This window comes from Diuraphis noxia, unplaced genomic scaffold, assembly GCF_037042655.1.
Source record: "Diuraphis noxia isolate RWA-SAM2 unplaced genomic scaffold, SU_Dnox_SAM2 contig0001, whole genome shotgun sequence".
Lineage (NCBI taxonomy): Eukaryota > Metazoa > Arthropoda > Insecta > Hemiptera > Aphididae > Diuraphis > Diuraphis noxia.
In genome coordinates, this window is record NW_028301711.1 from 87,614,475 (window position 1) to 87,633,995 (window position 19,521).

At 35.1% G+C, this 19,521-nt stretch overlaps 1 protein-coding gene across 2 annotated transcripts in view; it reads right to left on the reverse strand.

Moving 5' to 3' along the window:
- Nucleotides 1-109: 109 nt before the first annotated feature.
- LOC107168958 (uncharacterized) overlaps nt 110-19,521 on the reverse strand; it is a 33,140-nt gene continuing 13,728 nt past the window's right edge. For both annotated transcript variants that reach the window (XM_015518528.2, XM_089218231.1), the window contains 2 exons: nt 16,263-16,382; nt 110-15,086 (listed from right to left, as the gene is read on the reverse strand). In XM_015518528.2, coding sequence (XP_015374014.2) covers nt 759-15,029 — 14,271 coding nt within the window. In that variant the 5' untranslated portion in view covers nt 15,030-15,086; nt 16,263-16,382 and the 3' untranslated portion in view covers nt 110-758. The remainder of the gene's footprint in view (nt 15,087-16,262; nt 16,383-19,521) is intronic.

Below are 19,521 nucleotides of genomic sequence, written 5' to 3' on the forward strand. Positions count from 1 at the left end.
CCTACAAAAAACATGTGAAATCATAAACACCCTAACCCTAGATTATAATGATTAAAATATAGATAATAGTAAAAAGATTCATAGGTATGAAATGATATTGTAAAACATATAATGGCGTTTAAATCAAATATTTTAATGACATACAAAATACAAATAAAAGACATCATAATTATATTTTAATTAAAATACCAAAAAGTAAAAGTCTTTTATTCCAATTACAGTTTACTACATTTATTTCGTTCCTTGAGACAAGTTACGAATTTTCACAATTATATGAATACCTAATATAATATCAGAATACTTCATAGTACATACATTAACATAGTTTAAAATAATTATAAAAATACAATTTTATTAAAATATTTTACCATCTTAAAAAATATCCAGAATTACAAGATGTAGCATTTTAATTTTTAACATACATTGAAATGTGATATAGTTAAAAAAAATTCGAAAACAATGAGTTTTTTTAAAATGTATAAAAATAAAATAAAATTCAAATCCATAACAACCTAAAAATAAAAATTGTAATACAAGTGGTTTTTAAATTAAATGCTGAACATAGTTTTATCAATAGTTTAAAAAAAAAATTATTATTATAGTAATAACTTCGATGTACAAAGAAATAAGTAAATACCAAAACTCTATTTTACATACATTTTTTTTTTTTAAAGAAAGAATTCTGTTATATCACTTGCGTAAAATACAGAACACGATGGAATGATTTTACAATGTAAAGTTTTGTGAGCAAGCCGATTTTACCAATTTATCAAGCTATTGTGGTCATTCGGAGAGAACCGCAACATTGAATGCTCCGGTGGCTTGTTTGTTGAACCGAACTGTAGTTTCAAGAACTTTTGATAGTATACTTTTTGGGAGTCGGGTTCTCGGCTTTGGTGCTCTTGAACCCGCCGATTCATCTCTTCCTCCAACTCCATTATATATTGTTTCTGATAAGCCTGCATGGTATTCAGTTGCTGTATATTATTTAAAAATGAAATTTTCTCTTGAGCGTTGTTGTCGTATAGCTTCTTGATGCCGCCCGGTAATTTCGTCGATGCATTTGACGACGCTTGGTGGACCGTATCGTGGTCACCATCACCGGTATCTCCTCCATCGTGGTATTCGGACGATGGCATTTCCAGTTTGTCAGCGAAATTCAAGAAATTGTTCAACCTGCTTAAGGGCGGTAACATTTTCTGATTGCTGAAATAACAGCCCCAGGTATCGATTAAATGTTTGTCTACATCTTGGCTACAGTCGTCTGAAAAGAACGTGTTGTTAGAGGAAGTTGAATTCGCGGCTATCGCAGTGTCTACTAGCGTGTCAAACGGCTGTCGCCGATTGAAAGTGGGTTGCCACAGTGATCTACTGCGATCTACAAAAAATCTGCGAGTCGACTTGGAAGTATTGAACGTCAACGTGGCATCGGGAAGCGTCTTGGTGGCTTCGCCGACCATGGATGGAGGTTTCACTGTTGTTTGAGGTGCAATAACTGGCGGAGGGCTCATCGACCGCTTTCCGGCGCCTACTTGCTTCACGGATAACCGATCACCAGTTGTCTGTTGCTCGCTGGATGATGGAATCGTAGACTCCGAAGTAGACGCTGAATTTCTTGATTTCTTTAATAATACCGTTCCTCTCGTCCTGGCTGAAGTCCCTTCGATCACTGACCTCGATGACTTCGTTTTTGTAGTTGAATCAGTAGTAATAGTTGTCGGACAATGCAGTTTGTTGATGGTAGTCGTCGTGGAAGAAGTGGTCTGTGTTTCAATTACCGTCTTAACCGTCAGTACGGACAACTTATTATTCGATTTACTGTCAGCGATAATTGACTGTTGTTTTAATACAACCCGATGTTCGTTTTCGTGGTCCGGTTTGTCTGTTGTCATAACGATGAATTTTTTATCAAATTTATTATCGGTGGTGATGGATATCTGTTCCGATGCAGGCTCCTTTTCTACAACATTAATTTCTCTTTGTGTGTGTGCTAATGTCGATGGATTAACAATGGTTGTTCCAATAGCCGGCGTCCGACAATAATCAGGAAATGGTCGAATTTCGTCGTCAACTGCTACGGCGGCAGCGAATGCGTCTCGGCGGCGCAGTTCAAGCATTCCGGAACCACGACCCGTCTTTAAACGCAGTTCCATCACCATTGATTTAATGAATTGTTCACACGCGGCCTTCACAAGTGAGCATGCATCAGCTGTTACGTCCATAGGTGCCGGAATAGTAGGACAAATAGTTCGAGTTACAGTTACAGTGCGCTGCTCTTCATCTGTGATCGTTGTCGTTTTCTCATAGGCTGTGTCGCTTTCATCACTGGTTTCAATAGCCGAATTGGTAAATACATTATTTTTTGCATCATTCGGTGTTGCCGTCAACATTGCTGCGGAAGGCAATGTTTTTAAAATGTTCAATTCAGGTATAGTGGCGTTAGGCAATGTTAGTTCAGGTTGGATGATTGAATTTGACGCATACTTTTTTATCGGTTTTGATTGTATGAAATTATTGTTTGATGCAGCGGCTGCCCCTACTACAGGAGTAATAACTGCGGCTGACATAGATCTCTTGTGCGATTCGACAGCTGGAAATGACAAGCCCGAAATTTTACTAGTTATGGAGGGAGAAACATATTCCGCTACTGATGCAGATCGTTTGAGTGGCCATAGACATTCTTCACGTTGACTAGGTTTCGTTAAAGTCGATGATACGTCGATAATAGAGGTATTGGTAGTTGTAACTGCTGATTTAGATCTCTTTTGCGGTTGGATCATTTTTTTTGATGTAGATATTTTTGTTTCCAAGGCTGGAACGGAAATGCCTGTCATTATTTTAGACGTTGTGAGCGGTACAGATGAAAATGCTTCTGATGCTGATCTTTTGGTGGGTTGTATTACAGAATTAGATTGTTCTTTTCTACTGACACTAGGAATCACTAAAGCTGACTTGGATCTATCATGAAGCTCGTCTGCAGATGGAAATAAAGTTAGCGAAGTAGATCTTTTGGTGATTGTTTGTTGTTTTCCGTTACTATTAGAGAAAGGCGAAGTAGGTACTGTTTCTGACACGGATCGTTTTGTCGAATTTGCAACTAATGGCGTGGGCTCCTTTGTGGAGGACCTCGACAATCTAGCTGGTATGTTCGTCAAATGAGACGAAGGAATATCGCGTGATCGGATAGCAGTATTTCGTGATATAGCTTCTTTGGTTACCTTGCTTAAAGTCATTAGGGTAGGGCCTGATGCCCGTGCGCAACCTTTCCAAAGATGACCATTACCACATGCAATGTTTGAGGAGATCGCTGCAGTTTTCTCTATCCAACTCATCATGGTGGATAGTGGTGTTACTGATGTGTTGGCTGTTTTGATATTTTGATTTTGATTGGTTTTGTCTACGTTTCTATTACTATTAGCCATGGCCGTAGACGCCATATTTCTACTAGGTTGATACATAGAAGCATAGTCAAACGGTATCCGTGGAATCGGTGGAGGTATATATGACGCAATAGTGTGTGCAGACGACATAGTCATTATAGTGGTCACGAACCGTCCATGAACTACTTGTTCAATAGTACCTTCAGGAAATCCATGGTCTTGGAACGTAGGAACAGCTGGTCCACGAGTTTCTAACCATCTGGTACGATTTAAGCGTCGATATCGCCGCGCAGTTTTTGAAAATGTGCCAGTTCGACAGTGTTCGTTTGTCGTAACAATTCTATTTTTTTTTATACTTTCGATGGTACCTTCAGTTCCGTTGTTGCTACTCTGGGGTTTTTCCATTGACTTTGTCATTTTCAAATTTGAAATAGGTGTGTTCATCGGCGTAAGTATTGGATCATCTGCAGGCTTATGATGTTGGTGCACTGCAGCTGGTGTTTTTCTGATGACACTCACTGCTGCCTCTGTTAATTTACTAATGACTGATATTGTCCTATCAGCACTATTTACGAATGTTGGGTTAATAACACCACCCATTATTTTTATTGTATCTCTACCTTCAGGCACCACATTTATACAGTTGCTGCCAACATTCGAAATCATTGATGATGAGCATTCAACAACTGCTACCTTAAATATTTGATTGTTGCTATCGAATGGTTTGTTAATTGCCGATGCCTCATTTGGTCTGTTGACAAGGACAGATATCTGAGTGGGCCTACTAACAATAGTCGTGTGCACAGATGTTCCAGTTATAACATCTTTACTGTTTTTTTCTTCATTGGTTAGCGTTTTATTATCTTCAAACTCATTTGATTTTAATGTTTTAAAATCTTCACCTTTGTCTTGTAATTGCATCATTTTATCTTCCTTGGAATATTCATTATGTGTCTCTTCTAAACCTTTGTCCAAGTCAATATTGTTTATATTTTTTTTTAATTTTATTACAGAATTCAATTCATTTAATTCCGATTTATTTTCAATATTTGGTATTACCGATTGTGCACATGGAATTGGTTTTTTTTTAATAAATTTAATTGTTAATGGGGATTTTTCTGAAACTTGCACACCAAAGCTAGCTTCATTCGATGACTCAGTGCTTGAATCAGAATCTAATATTTCGATATCATCATCAGAATCAACAAGATCAATAATAGGGAGACTTTTGTCAATGCCAGTATTTTTAGTAAGAGAAGGCACAGATCGCTTATTACTTATGGTATTATTAGGCGATATGGGTCTTTTTTTGCTAGACGATTTAAGTCTTTTGCAACCATCATCAGTTTCATCTCCACTACTGAGCCGTCTTTTTTCCTGTATTTGGTTATTAGGAATGTGTAAAGGTTTGTTATTAATGGATGTTGAGTTGTCCATTAGGTTTTCTGAAACAAAACTAATTGATTGTTGCTGTTTAGGTGTTTGAAGTTGCAGTGTAGTGTTCGTCATTGGAAGACATGAAGATTGTTTTGGCATTGGTGGTTGTTGAAGTTTTAATATTGTTGAGTACACCAATGACTGCTGTTTTGCAGTCATTGGTTGTTTCAGCTTAAGTAACAATGAATAGGTAAAAAATTGTTGTTGCACATGTTTCCACGATGAAGGGCTTTGCAAGTTCAATAGCGCTGAATACTTTGAATTTATCTGTTCCGCCATGGACGAATTTTGTTGTAGTTTGATTAGCACGGAACAACTTGAAGATTGCTGAGATGTCATAGACAACATTGGGTGTTGTTCTGGACAAATCAATATCAGCAAGTCATCTATTAAATCACGTAATCGTTGTTGTCGCCAATCCAGATGTTCACGAATCCGTTGCAACTGTTGCAATGAACAATGGGTCATAGCGTTTGAATCCATCATCACTGAAACTTCATTATTTTGAAGTGTTTCTTGTTTTTGCTGTTGGCCCTGCGAAAGCATTAACTGTAACATGGGTGTATTTGAGAACTCTTTCCGTCTTAACTGCTCAATATCATCCAATTGTTGGCATAACCAGCTTCCAGGCATCTGAAGTGAAAGGCGCCACATTTCCATCAGTGGTTTTAGTCTACTATGTACTATGTTGAGTTGTTGTTTTAAAATCTGGCGTTTATTTTCAACCTGTTGCTTTTGTTGACATGGTTGGTTTGATGAATTTGACGAAATTGGTTGATTAGGTTGAATTGGTATTTGTGACTTTAACATTATAGAAGACATCGTGGATTGATCTATGGATGTTAAAGGTTGCTGTGGACTTAATACAACAGTAGAAGTCAAAGATTCTGGTTTTATGGTTGATGTTTGCAGTGGTGGCAATATCAGCGAAGTTATCAAAGGTTGTCGAACAGACATAATCATTGTCTTTGAAACTGGTGGTTCTAGTTGTTCATCAATTTTATTAGGGTGGTTTTCGTTTAATCTATCCAGTTGGCGCTGCAACAAGGATCGTTGATTATGCAGCGTATACGCCATTTTTTTAAGAACCAACTTGGTGGTTTTATTTCGGCTTTGCTGAGTTTGCATTTCGGTGGAATCAATGTTAATATCTTGCTTGGGCACCGATCGCTGATTTTGCTTCCGTAGTCGCTTATTACGATTATAGTTTACTTGGAGTATTCTGTTTCTTAGCAGGAAAATGTGTCTTAAAGTCACAGCCGGAGTTTTTATTTTCATTAACATTTGATTATGTTGGAACCACCTCGTTGAAAATTGTTCCTGCTGTTCTATCGCCTTTTTTTGTAATAGTGGTTTACTTTGATTTTGGTGATTTGATCGTTTTGTTCGTTTTTGTGATGGTTCATTTACAACTACGGTTCTTTTACTACGTAGTTGTCGAATATTGACTGCTTCTTGGTGTTCGTGGGATTTTTTTAGTTGACTTTTGGTGCTGTCGTTTAAATGTTGTGGGAGATTTTTTTTATATTTTTGTTCTCCTTGTTTGTATAGAGGGCGTTTTTGTAAAGCTAATTTAAGTGTTGACCGTTTTAGTTTAATTGTTTTTTTGGATTTCTTAATCAGCATTGAAGTTTCATCCGGTTCTGTTGGTGTTTTCTGCGAGCGGTTTTTCACGGCTTGCTTTTGTGAAGGTTTTTGTTTACAATGAAACATTCCAGGTTTTTCATTGGGCTGTGATTCCAAAAGTAGCATTTGAAGCTGAAGTTTTGTTCGTTCAGAATATCTAAACGGCCCTCCGTTGAGTTCTTCTAAAGATTTAATTAAATTTGGATTCTTAATTTTGCTCATCAAACGTTCAAACATTTCCCTCCAAAATTTTTGATTGGCTGCCTTATAAGAGTATAATTTCTTAATTTTTAATTCCCATTGCTTTTGGTTTGCTTTACGCATAACTTCCAACTTTTTCCATTGAATACTGATATCCTCATGCTGATCTTCATAGAATACTTTTGTTTCTATTTTATGTTTCAGCAGATCATCATCAATGAATACAGGATGAGTATGTGTTTCCTGTTTCGTGTCAACGACTGTGGTATCATTAAGTAATTCTTCCTCATCATCATCATCGATTACAATTATTGGTATTTCTGATTGTTGTTGCTGCATTTGGCCTTCCCCACGTAATGTGTGTGTTTGCTGATGGTGTACCGGCAACGCTTGAAACGGTGTTCGTTTTTTTAGCTGCTGTATCTGTCTTTCACGTTCTAATCGTTTCTTTTCTTTTTCCCATTGCAGTCGTTTATCATAATTCACAAGTAATTTCACTTGTTGTTGCTGCCCATCTATCATGGCTTCCCAATGTTGATCTACTTGTTGATCAAGCTGTGATATCTTGGTTTGTAATTGATCCACCCAAATCTCTTCATCATCTGTCATCATGTTAATTAAATGTGGCGTCATCCACTTTTTAAGCTTACTTTCATTTACCGTAACATTTTTCGAGCGAATGTCTATAACTGATGCAAATCTATCATCCAATTGCGGTCTAGTCAGCTGTGGAAGATTGCTGATTGGCGTCATTGACATAGGCGTTAGTTCTAAATCATCTCGATGGTCATTTCCCTTAACTAATGGTGATATTTGCCGTTGTAGACCAACGATCGACCACCAATACCGCGATCCTCTACTCGTTAGTTTCATTATATTTGCATTTGATGCATTTCTAGTATCAGGCACTGCTGTGGGTTTAGAATGCTGCTGTTGCTGATTTAAGTTGATTATTAGCAAGTTTTTCTTTTTCATGATTCTACGCAACAATTGGTCACGCAGTGGAAGTTGCTCGTCATAACATAGCGTTGGTGACATTTGAAATTTAGCGATTTTCAAACATAACTGTGATCGTTGTTGCTGAATATGGGTAAGTTCATTGCCAGAATTAGTTTGCTTGTTGTTTTGTGATTTTTGAATAATTTGTTCATTTATTTGTTGTTGTCGATGTCCTAATAAGTGTTTTTTTTTATCTAATTGCTCAATTCGTTCAAGTCGCTTATATTGGTCCAGACATTTTTGTCGTTCTGGCAAATGTTGCTCAATATTCTGTAGATTTTGTGGTTTTAGTATTTGTTGATCCGTAATATTTGGTCTTGCTGGTGTTTCTAATGGCATTGTTTGTTTCATTCGTAGTTGCTGATACGCAGGTGGCTCTTTTTCAAGAAGTTCTTGTCCATACCGTCCAAGTCTCCGTTTTTGTTGATCTAACGAATGTACTGATTTTTGGTCATTACTACTGAAATAGTATTGATCAATCAATTCTTGAGTACGACATAACCTTTGTTCTTCATCCATCAATTCATCATTATCAAGCTTGCCTTCGTATGCAGGCCACAAATCACGCCAGTTTTTTAGATCATTTTGTTCCGCGTTATTAACATCAAGATTATTGGAAACTACTTCTGGGCAACGTTTAATTTGGTCAGAAGAAACAGCATTGAGAATCATTTCTTCTTGCTGATTTTTTATTTTTAACAACAGATTACCTATTCGTTTTGAGACTGTTTGTTCTTGGCTATCGTCAGGCAAATTTAGTAAAGTAGTTGAATCGTCTAGTAATATATATGAATTGCTAGTTGACGCTACAGAGTTTTGCTGTTGCTCAACGGGCGGATTACGATTAACAGTAATCTCTTCAATCATATTTCCTGACGTCCGAAGGTGTTGTTGCAATTGTATCATATGTTGTAATTGTTCATTTATAGGTAAGGTATCCACAAGTTTTTGATATTCGAAGACCATATTTTGCAATTTGATACGTTCACATTTCTGTCGATCAACTTCAGACTGCAACTTCTGTTGTTGATTATTCTGATGGTGTTTTGACACTTCAAATTTGGTCGATATGTATTCCACTACTTTTTCATTCATTGGATGCTGTAAGTCATTCCCCTTGTTTGGTATCGGGTATCTTTGTTTAACAGCTTCTTCATATTCAACAGGTCGTTTATTCCACTGTGTTAATGGGGCCTTCCATTGCACCGATCGCAATTCTTCTACGTCTACTTTTGTATCATGGACACTACTTGATGGAAATGTTTTAATTATTTTGTCCATAGATTTTTGTTGCTGCAGTTGATTATTAAGGTGTTTGTTTTTATCTTTTAAATATGAATTCATTTTTGTAGTTGAAGTAATTGAAACTTGTTTTGAATCTCGTTTTGACCATTCCGTTGAAGGGTTCGTTTTTAATATTAGATTTTCATTCACTTGCTGTTGAACTTTATCGAAAGTCTTCTTCACTCCAGACAATCTGTCTGGATCTTGACGGCGCTTTCGCCGTTCTGGTAACATTTTAGTATCGTTAATTTTATCTTGTTGCATTTTCTGTTGTTCCCGCCGTACTATAACTTCATTTTGCGATTCTTTGCTCGATTTATTAGACATTTTTGAGGACAACATTTGAGATGGTGGAAACTCATCTGCTTCAGTAATCTTGCATGTATCAGTTATTGTGTTCAAACTTAAAGAATTTGGACGCATACTGAATTCCATGGCACAGTCCAAGGATTGTTTTGCAACCGGATCATTAATATTACGTCCATCATCAGCCTCTTTGGTTATCTGTTCCTGCCGTGTCTCAACTTGTGGGATATTGTAAGAAGCTGATTGTTCTACATCATGAATATTGGAATTTGATGATCGCATTGGTTGCAGCCGAGTTCGTACACCAGGCGGAAGAACAGCTGCAGCTGGCATCCGATTCGTAGGCCGTGGTAACTGATCTATCCGAAGATCATGCAGAAGTGGAGGAAATGGAGTTTCAATAAATGACGATCCAGAAGATTCTTCATCTGATGAATAATAATCACCACCACCACCACCACCACCATAATAAAAGTAATAATCACTAAATTGTTGAGTTTCTTCGCCGTTTTTAGCGTTACTACGAATTGGGGAGCTAAGATCTGCTTGTTCTTCATTGACAGTTACCCGATTCATGTCCAGGACAATGGTACCTGATGAAACTTTTTGTCGCTTTGATTTCATTTCTTGGGAAGATGGTATATATGGTGACGAGGAATCTTCCATTTTCATGTTTGTCTCGTCCACTTCTCTGTCGAAACACTCTTGATCTTGCCGCAGACCTTCATCTTGTGCTCGTTGTCGTCGTTCTTCTTCATCGCGTCGAATACGTTCTAACTGTCTATGCCGATCTAATAAAAACTTTTGCTGCTGCAAGTATCGAGCCCCAATAGTAGGATTTCTTGGATTTGTGACAGATTTTGGAGGAACTGATGGTATTAGTGGTGGTGGTGGTGGTGGCGGTGGCATAAGTTCACTTGCTCGCCGATCATTATCAACTATACCGGAAGGAGACGCAATAGCTGCGGTAGTGGCAGCAGCAGCAGCAGCAGCTGCTGCCGCTCTGGTTTTTCGGAGTTGAGTTTTCTTTGATGCAGCTAATGCTGCTTGAGCCGCTCGAGCAGCAGCATCAGCTACATTTACAACACTTCTCTTATCTTTTGGTAGTGGTGGTCTTATTCGGTTTTTAGCATCCCCCAAAATATCAATTCTAGTTTTTTGAGGACATTTACTAGGCAATAGGTTACAATTATGAATTCCCATATTATGTTTTCCCTTGTTAACTTTGTCAGAACTGTCCATAATTTGTCGTACCTTGATCTCTACATTTTTCGGATTGGTGGTATCTAATGATGTTTTTGAATTATTGTTATCGGTAGTAGCATTGGTTTTCACGGGACTATTATTGATAATCTTTTCTTTGGCAGAAGAGTCACCTTCTTTTTCCTCTGCCTCGGCGTTGATATTTTTCTTCGTCAGTGTCACATTTTTTCTATTCGTTAACTTTGTCATGTCTTTTGTTTTTTTGGTTTCTACATTTGTCTTTTCGACTTCTAAGACTGCTGTTTTTTGAAGTTCTTCGGCATCTATTTTTTCTCTTTCAGCTGATTTTCTTACTAGCTCTTGGTCCATTTCTTTCTTGATTGCAATCAATTCACGTGCTCTTAACTTTTTTCGTAATTTACGGATCTGTCTCCAGTATTGACATGGTCTGTTATCAGATTCTCCACACGGACAGTTCTTATTTCGAACCTCACGGACATAATCAACATTGCTACTTAAATGTAAGCGTTCCTGCTTTGTTACTTCTAGCAACCTCGTTGTAGCCAAGAATAGTTGTCGGTCACGCAATAAACGTATCGTCAAAGCCGTTGATTGAGGACGTTGAGCACGAACACTTAGTTTAGATTGATGATTAGCAATTGTAGTTTTAAACTTCTTCTTATTTCCATGATTCTTCTCCAGTTGATGAACTTCTTTCCAATGTTGTACAGGTTCTTCTTCATTAGAATTTTCATCGTCATCTGTCTCGTTGTCTTCAATAGAAGAACCATCTGTATGTAGGTGCTCATGAGAATCAACATTTGGCTGCTCTATGTATGACCTATCGAAAAACTTTCGTAAACGAGATTTTAAGTCCTTTTGTCGGATTTTGAATTGTGCCAACACTTGACGCCGTCGCCGTGACATACGAATCTGAAGCCGACGTAACCGTTCGATAAGCCGGTCTTCTTGATTGGCAAGACATCGGAGACGCATTTTGAGTTCACGCAACAGTTTTGAACATCCATCCCGTAATTGCACCATTGTAGTCAACCGCTTTTGTTCTTGCAACCGTTGCCATTGCAATCTTTTCGTAATTTTCGCATTTTGATTTTTAGGGAATCTCTTCTGGTACTGTAATTGTCTTGCTCTTCGTAACTTTTCTGTGTTTTCAGCTACCTCCATCAGCAACGGGAGCAATTTTCGCGATGGTGGCTTTATTAAGACCGCTGCAGCTACAGCATCAGCAACTTTCTTTTTCTCTTGCTCATAAAACGACATTTTCGGTGATAGGTGTTCAATGTTTTCCATAGCTGAAGACTTGCATGGCAAATTATTAGGCCAATACCAATGGGCCAAGCTGCCAGGTACATCAGGGTACCAGTGGTCACTTTGGCCACGCACTTGAGGTACATCTGCATAAGTATACAATCGCAACGGAGCTCCACTCACGGAAACACCTTGAGAACGTGCCTTTTGCTGTTCCAACCACTGACAATTTAGTGGCATCCACTTTATTAAACTGGTGACGAGTGCGTTATGCAATGGCACACGTTCTGCTAAAATAGCTTTAACTTCTTTTTTTTCAATATCAACATTTATATCTTCGTTTATTTCAGCCAATTTTTTTAATGTGGGAGATTTATGAGCTGTTGAATCAATTAAGGAACCATTATCTTCTTTTATCTTTAATGTGGTGACTGCCACGTCCTTTTTGGTTGTTTTCTTTGAATACGAATTATTGTTGGTTTTAATAGATGCATTTTTGCTATTGTTATCACTATCAACATGTTTTTTTGTAGCGATCCATGAAACATACAAAACCTTGCGAATTTCACGGTCAAATTCTTCACGTGATAATTGGCTAGCCAGCCAGCTTTTTAAAATTTCATCATATTGTGTTATGTACTTGGATCCTAACACTACTGTTAATGCGTCATAACGTTCCTGAACAAGACGTTCAGCTTCACGAAGCAAAATTCGTTGCTTACGTATTGTTTCATCGTCATCGTCATCCGATGATGATAATAAAACCTCTTTTTCACCAACTGGTGGTTTTTCGTTATTTTTTCGTTTGATACCAAGTTGGTACTGTTTTTCAGCGGCAGTAACTTTCTCTATATGCCGTAAAGATTCTGCTTCCTCTGACTTTTCACAACGATTGATTGTATTCTCATCATTTTGTATTTTCTGATCTTGGTTTCCATTTACAGCTAACGATAAACGGTTTTCTGGAGATGCTTGTTGTCTGAGTAGTAATTTCTTTTGCAGTTGCTGCTGTTGTAGTTGTTTAAGATGTTGCTGTAGTAAAACTTGTTCACGGAGTTGTTGTTGGTGCTTCTGTTGCAGTTGTTGCTCTTTTAGTTTTTGTTGTTGTTGTCGTTGTTGCAGTATAAGGCGTTCTTGAAGTTTCTGTCGTTGTTGTTGTTGCATCTCAAGTTGCTTTTTCAACTTTTCTGGTTCAGGTTTTTCCGGTTGTTGCAACTGTCCAACGATTAAACCACTACGTTGAGGTTGTTTCAATTGCTGTTGTAATTGATCTATTTCTTTCTTCTGTTTAAGTTTTTGTAGTTGTAGTTGCTTGTTTATTTGTTCCTGCGAATGTTTTTGGGATGGTTGTATGTGCAATTGCTGTAAAAGTTGATGTGACTGTTTAATATGTAGCTCTTTTGCTAAACTGTCATTAAACAAATTTAGGTTATGTTTTTGCTGCTGCGTTAGAGGAACACCAATACCATGCGATAATTGCTGATGTGGCACTTGTTGCGATTGCTTTTTTACTATGTCTTGTTGATGTTGATTTTTTACTACATCTTGCTGTTTCTGTTGGTGATTTACTTCATCTAGTTGCTTCTGTTGGTTTTTTACTACATCTTGTTGTTGTTGGTTTTTTATTATTTCTTGTTGTTGAAAATGGCTTTTTACTTCATCTAGTTGTTTCTGTTGATTTTTTACTACATCTTGTTGTTGTGATGGTGATGGTATGGGTTGCAATAATTTGTGAGTCAACTGTTTTTGAAGTGTAATTTGCTGTTGAGATTGTTGCTGGTTTGTTAGTTTCAAAATTTGCTGCTGACCTGCAATGACGACACGTTGCTGCTGCTGTGTTGATCCTATCGGTCGTTGCATCACTTGCTGATTAAGGACTGCACCATTTTGTGCAGGCGAATGCATTTGCTGAGTTTGCTGCGATGTTTTAAGCTGTCCAATAACAATACGTTGTTGTACTGGTTGGTGTTGCTGCGCAAGCTGCTGCTGACTTGAGGTGGAAGTTACCACACGTTGAATCTGTTGTTGGCCAGTTGGTGCGACGACAACACGTTGCAACTGCTGTGGTTGTTGCTGGATAGATGTTTGTGTAACCACGTTTTGCACCTGATGTGACTGTTGTTGACTAGTACATGGAATGACAACATGTTGGATCTGCTGTTGCTGTATTTGTTGACTGGTGCTTGTGACAACAACACGTTGCATTTGTTGCGGCTGTTGTTGTCCATTGTTCCCTACCATAACACGTTGAATTTGTTGTTGCTGTTGTTGTTGTCCGGTTCCAGTTACGACAACACGTTGCATCTGTTGAGGTTGTTGGCCAGTGTTTGTGACAACAACACATTGCATCTGTTGAGATTGCTGACCAGTGCTGTTGCTAGTGACCACGCGTTGTGGCTGCTGTAATGACAACTGCTGTTGCTGAGGTTGATTGCCTAAAACGACGATGCGTTGTGGATAACTTTTATTCTTTAATAATAACTGTTGTAGCTGTTGCTGGAGTAATTGTTGAGTATGAGGAGGAGGCTGTTTTTTAGACTGTTGCTGTGTAGACACGGGAGAATACTGATTATTCTGTAGCTGTGAAATCTGCGATTGTTGTAACGAATTGGGTTTTTGTATAGACGACGGCTGTCCTACAACTGGAGTGTTTGGTACAATCTGTGGTTGTGTTATCAGCTGAGGTTGTTGCACAGTCTGTAATTGTTGCAAATTTTGTATTTGCGGCATATTTTGTAGTTGTTGTACATTCTGAAATTGCTGCTGCGATTGTTGTAAAAATTGCGTTTGCTGTTGGTGCTGTTGTTGTTGACCAAGTTGGGATTGTTGCATTAATTGTGATTGTAGCTGCTTCAGTGGCTGTTGTCTTTGTAGACTAGATTGTTGCTGTGGTTGGATAACTTGTTCTCGTTGTACAATAAGACAGTCTTCTTGATTTTTGTTTTCATATTTATTGTTATCATTGAGTTCTAAGAGTTCTATAATTGCTTGATCTTGATTTTTTTGATGTTCCTGAAGTTGCTGCTGGTTCAAATTACCATGTTGCATACCTCGTTGTTTCAGAAAATCTTGATTCCGCGTTTGTAGTTGTTGTTGGTTTGGTGATAACTGCTGCTGCAAATATTGTGCTTGTGCTTGTAATACCGGCTGCTGCTGTGGTTTTAATTGTTGCTGCTGTTGTTTTAACTGCAGCTGTTGGAGATTATGGTGCTGCTGCTGCTGATGTTGGTGTTGCTGTTGCTGTTGTAATTGTTTTTGCAACAGAAGTTGCTGTTGTTGCAATAGCTGCTTTTTGTCCAGCTGCTGTTGACGTCCAGAATCCATTATCTTAACAGATCGATTGCAATCAATGTAGCTATAGTAGCCTATACACTAACACACCTAAATAAAAAAAAATGACAAAGTTGGTACTTACGTTAACTATTACAACACCATCAAAGCTTGAACGTTTATTACATAGTGGGATATCAACTAACTTTTATATAATGCAGAAGTAATAAGAACAGTATACAAATATACAAATAATTATGTTTAAAACTAATTTCTTATGTATAGGTTCAAGTAATTATGTTTCGTACAATCGTATACAGTTAGTTATAGTCAGTTTGTTAAAAATCATTAAAAATCAATTTCTTCATACTTTTTTTCAATTAAGATATTTTAAGTGTTAGCTGTAAATAATATTATAATGGGTAGGTTTAAAACAAGCTAGACACAAAAATGGGTGTTGCACTTATGCATCTTAATATGTTTTTTCTAATTATTCTAAAATTAAAATAGTAAATAATGCAATTATAATTTAAAATTTAACATTTAAGTTGGAAATATGGAAGTTATATTTGAGTGCCTAAAATTATTTCAAATATTTTGATTAAAATAAATTAATTTAATAATAGGCATTAAGCAACACATCATTATCCAAGTACCTAGATCTTCAAAAATATTGAACCTATCTAGGTAACGTTCAATATAATAAAATACTGCGTAAGTATATTGTGAAAGGTTTTATTTTGAACTAATCAGTATGAAGCAACCATTATTAATCGAGATTTAATAATTTGTGTCTGGTGATCCATCCTTGATTTCAAAAAGTACTACATACTAAGGTTTCTAAAAATTATTAAGCACGTTGGTTATATCCAAAACATTACATACAAACCAGTAACTACTATTTTTATAGTTTATAAACATGATTATTTTCATTTACTGTTGTAGTCACACATTATTATGGTCTTATGGAGTATACAATGATAATTATTACAATAAAAATTATAAATCTGCAATATTTCAACTAAAATATTTGTGGATGATATATTAGACTTTAAAAAATATATTTTTATAAAGATAATGATATATTTCAAAACAATATCTCTTAGAACAAGGCATAGGCTCTCGACTTAACTAAAACTGAACTCAAGGATGTTTAGGCTAACCTAACCTCTGGTGAAATATTTTAAACATTGATTTGATTATTTGGATTAATAAATATTAATCAATTTCTCAAATATTAAAGTATATTTCTTCTAAGTTAAAATATTATAATAACATATGTCTTACCTGGAACTAAATCATTAAATTCATCAATCACCAATCATCAATAACTCCGCCTTTATTAACTTGCATGTGAATTGGCTGATGAACTAAATAGTTTCAAGTTGTTTCCGTGTAGGTACCAACCTATAAAAATAAATAAAATAAATCAACAAATATAAAAAATATTTATTTACTCTTAAAAACAAGCTTCCTAGGAATTTAAAAATCTTTTGATACTCTATCTTATATAAGTGTCATAACAAGCAGACGGTAGGATATTGCAAATGGCAGCGGGAATGAGTGAGATTAATGGATCCAAATTAGTACTTGAATTTTGCTTAGATTAAAATAAAAGTAGATAATCATTGGAATGAAAACTTACAAAAAAATTTAATGAAAGATGATTTAATTGAGATACTCGAAAGCCGGATTTAAATCAGATGCTGCCTGAGGATACTCTTGATATGAGATTTTCAGTATATTCATATTCAGTATGAGAATCAGTTAAATAATATTTTGTTGCTTTGCACTGGACAGTCATGAAAAAGTACTGCTATAGCAGTAATTAAAAAACCGACCAAAAAGTGACATTACTTCTATAGCAGTGGTTTTTTTTTTTCAATGGTACCATATGAAAGAACAAGATTTACTGTTCCATACAGCATAAAGTGACATTGGGTACTGACAAAATAAGGTAAATAAAATTTTCCTATAATATTTATATTATAAATATATTATATACAATTTCAAAAAATGCTATACATCACAACAGTATTTCTATTGATAATTATATTTAGACCATAAATGATATCCACTGCAATTTAAAATTGTAAATTATTTGTATATCTTAAAATACACATAACTCGCTATAAAATTAAAATATAATAAAAAGCCTAAGAGAAGCCCACAAAAATAATGATACCTTTAATTTTTATAAGAGGTCAATTCACTCTAAATTTTAAACTAACGGAGTTAAATATGATCTGCTGAGTGTAAAATTTGATATGTTATGCACTTGTAAGACGGAGATAACACCTGCGAGTGTAGCGTTATCTTAAAGAATCTGATGCTATTCATGAATAAAATGTTCATCAAAATGAAGTTATAGAATCTGATCATATTCATGAATCAAATATCAAAGAATGTATGTTTTCTCATTCAATTGGTTTATTTTGTGCTTAATTCATATTAATATGTATGTGCATTTATACATTAAAATTGTATTTACTGTTTAGTGAAATCTATGTTTGAAATTGCTTTTGTAATTTTGTTATATGTTTTATTCTTATTAAAATTCTTTGTTATCTCATATTATAAATCATTATTCATCATTAGGGCAGAGGACTTATAGCATTTGCATATTTTTTTTGCACAGTCACAAAAATAGCAGAGTGCGACACAAATGCATTTCATGCTTCCACAAAGCTAGTTGAAATTTTATTTTGCATATAAATGCATATTTTGCGTTTTTTTTTTTTTTTTTTTTAGTACAAATTTCTTCCATTTGATACTTTTAGATACATATTTTAAATAATTTATAGTTTTACCAATATTTTTTCGTTGACGTTTTTATTTTTTTATTCATACAATCAAAATAACGTTGATATATTGATATTATCGTTGATATTTCTCGAGATTGCCCATCGAATGCCGCGATTTGTCGGGTTATTAATTTTATTTATAGACAGATAAGAAAATATTGTTCAACGCACAAAATGTTATCGATACGGGCGGCATATAAGCATTATGAGATCTGTTTCGGCACCCGTGTTCAACTACGCATTCTCATTGGTCGATTTTAAATTCCCGCCAAGTTTAATATCGCGTACAAATTATTAGATCGAATTTGAATTACATATTATGTTTAAGCACGTATTTAGAATTAACCTACACACGAGTATTTATTATCAATTAATCACCAAATTCTATAAATAACACGATTTCTGTAATATTGTAATGATTGATTAAAAATAACCATTACAATAGACAGTGCAATCAATAGTATATACCACCTATTGATTATTATTTTTAATTAAATGAATGTGAAAGTAATGTTTATCGCTCAAATTTGTTCTCTGAGCAAGACATTTTTAGACAGATTAGTGAATATATAAATCAGCATTTAATGAATGTTCAAAATTTGTGTGTAGGTAAGTTAACTTCATATTTACTAAATAGTAAATTAATAATGTTACCGAAGACCTACGCAATAATTATGTACGTCTAATCATTTATGTATCTATAGTAACAATGATTGCAGGTATTTCAAATACTAATGGAAAAGTGTAATACTTTCTTATATATATTATAGTTATTTTTATAAATTTAAATTCTGAGTGGAGCAATGAATGTATTAGTTTTACAATGATGTGTTGTTTTTTGATATAGGTAACTAAAAAAAATATTCATGTTGAATTATAACTTTTACATAATATAATACCTACCATACATTTTACTATGCACAATTACATTTTAAAAATATATGAATCATTTTAAGATATAACCTAGGTATTCATACTATAAACCCATTTACACTTTTAAAACAATACTACTTTTTACTGTAGAACTTAAGTGGTACCTATTGCCGTATATAATTAATAACAATAATAATATAAAATGCTATGAATATAAACTATAATAACTTAATATAAATAGCATAATAAATGTATGTTTTCTGCAAAAATTTAATCAACCAACTTTAATCGGTACTTTAATGGCAATAGCAAAAAATATTTCATGACATATACTTGACGCAAATCTCAGCTTAGAATTGATTTTTTGAATAAGTACAAAATAGTACCATGAAAAATAATTGAATTAAAATTTAACACATTTATAGCCTTTTTGGTGACCGACTACACATCTACTATACAACACAGTGATACCCAAGTGTGCCCACTGCTCATCAATTAGAGCACAGGGGGTAACAATATTATAAAGAAAAACTACGTACCAACAAAATTGTTTTTATTAATAACAGAAAATAGATATACAACATAGATAAATCATAAATTATGAACCTATGTTATAATAATATGTAATGTTGTATTATCAGTAAAAATATTTCATTATTTACAATTAAAAAAATAACTATTATTTCACATTTGTCTAGGGGAATGATATGTGACCCCTTTACACCACCTAATGGGAGAACGTCTAGGTTATACCCACATTCCCACCTTTTTAAATTTAATTTTAATATTTATATAGGTAATATTAAATAATAGAAAAATAGATATTGTTTGCAATAATAGTTCAATACCTAGTGCATACCGTAACATTT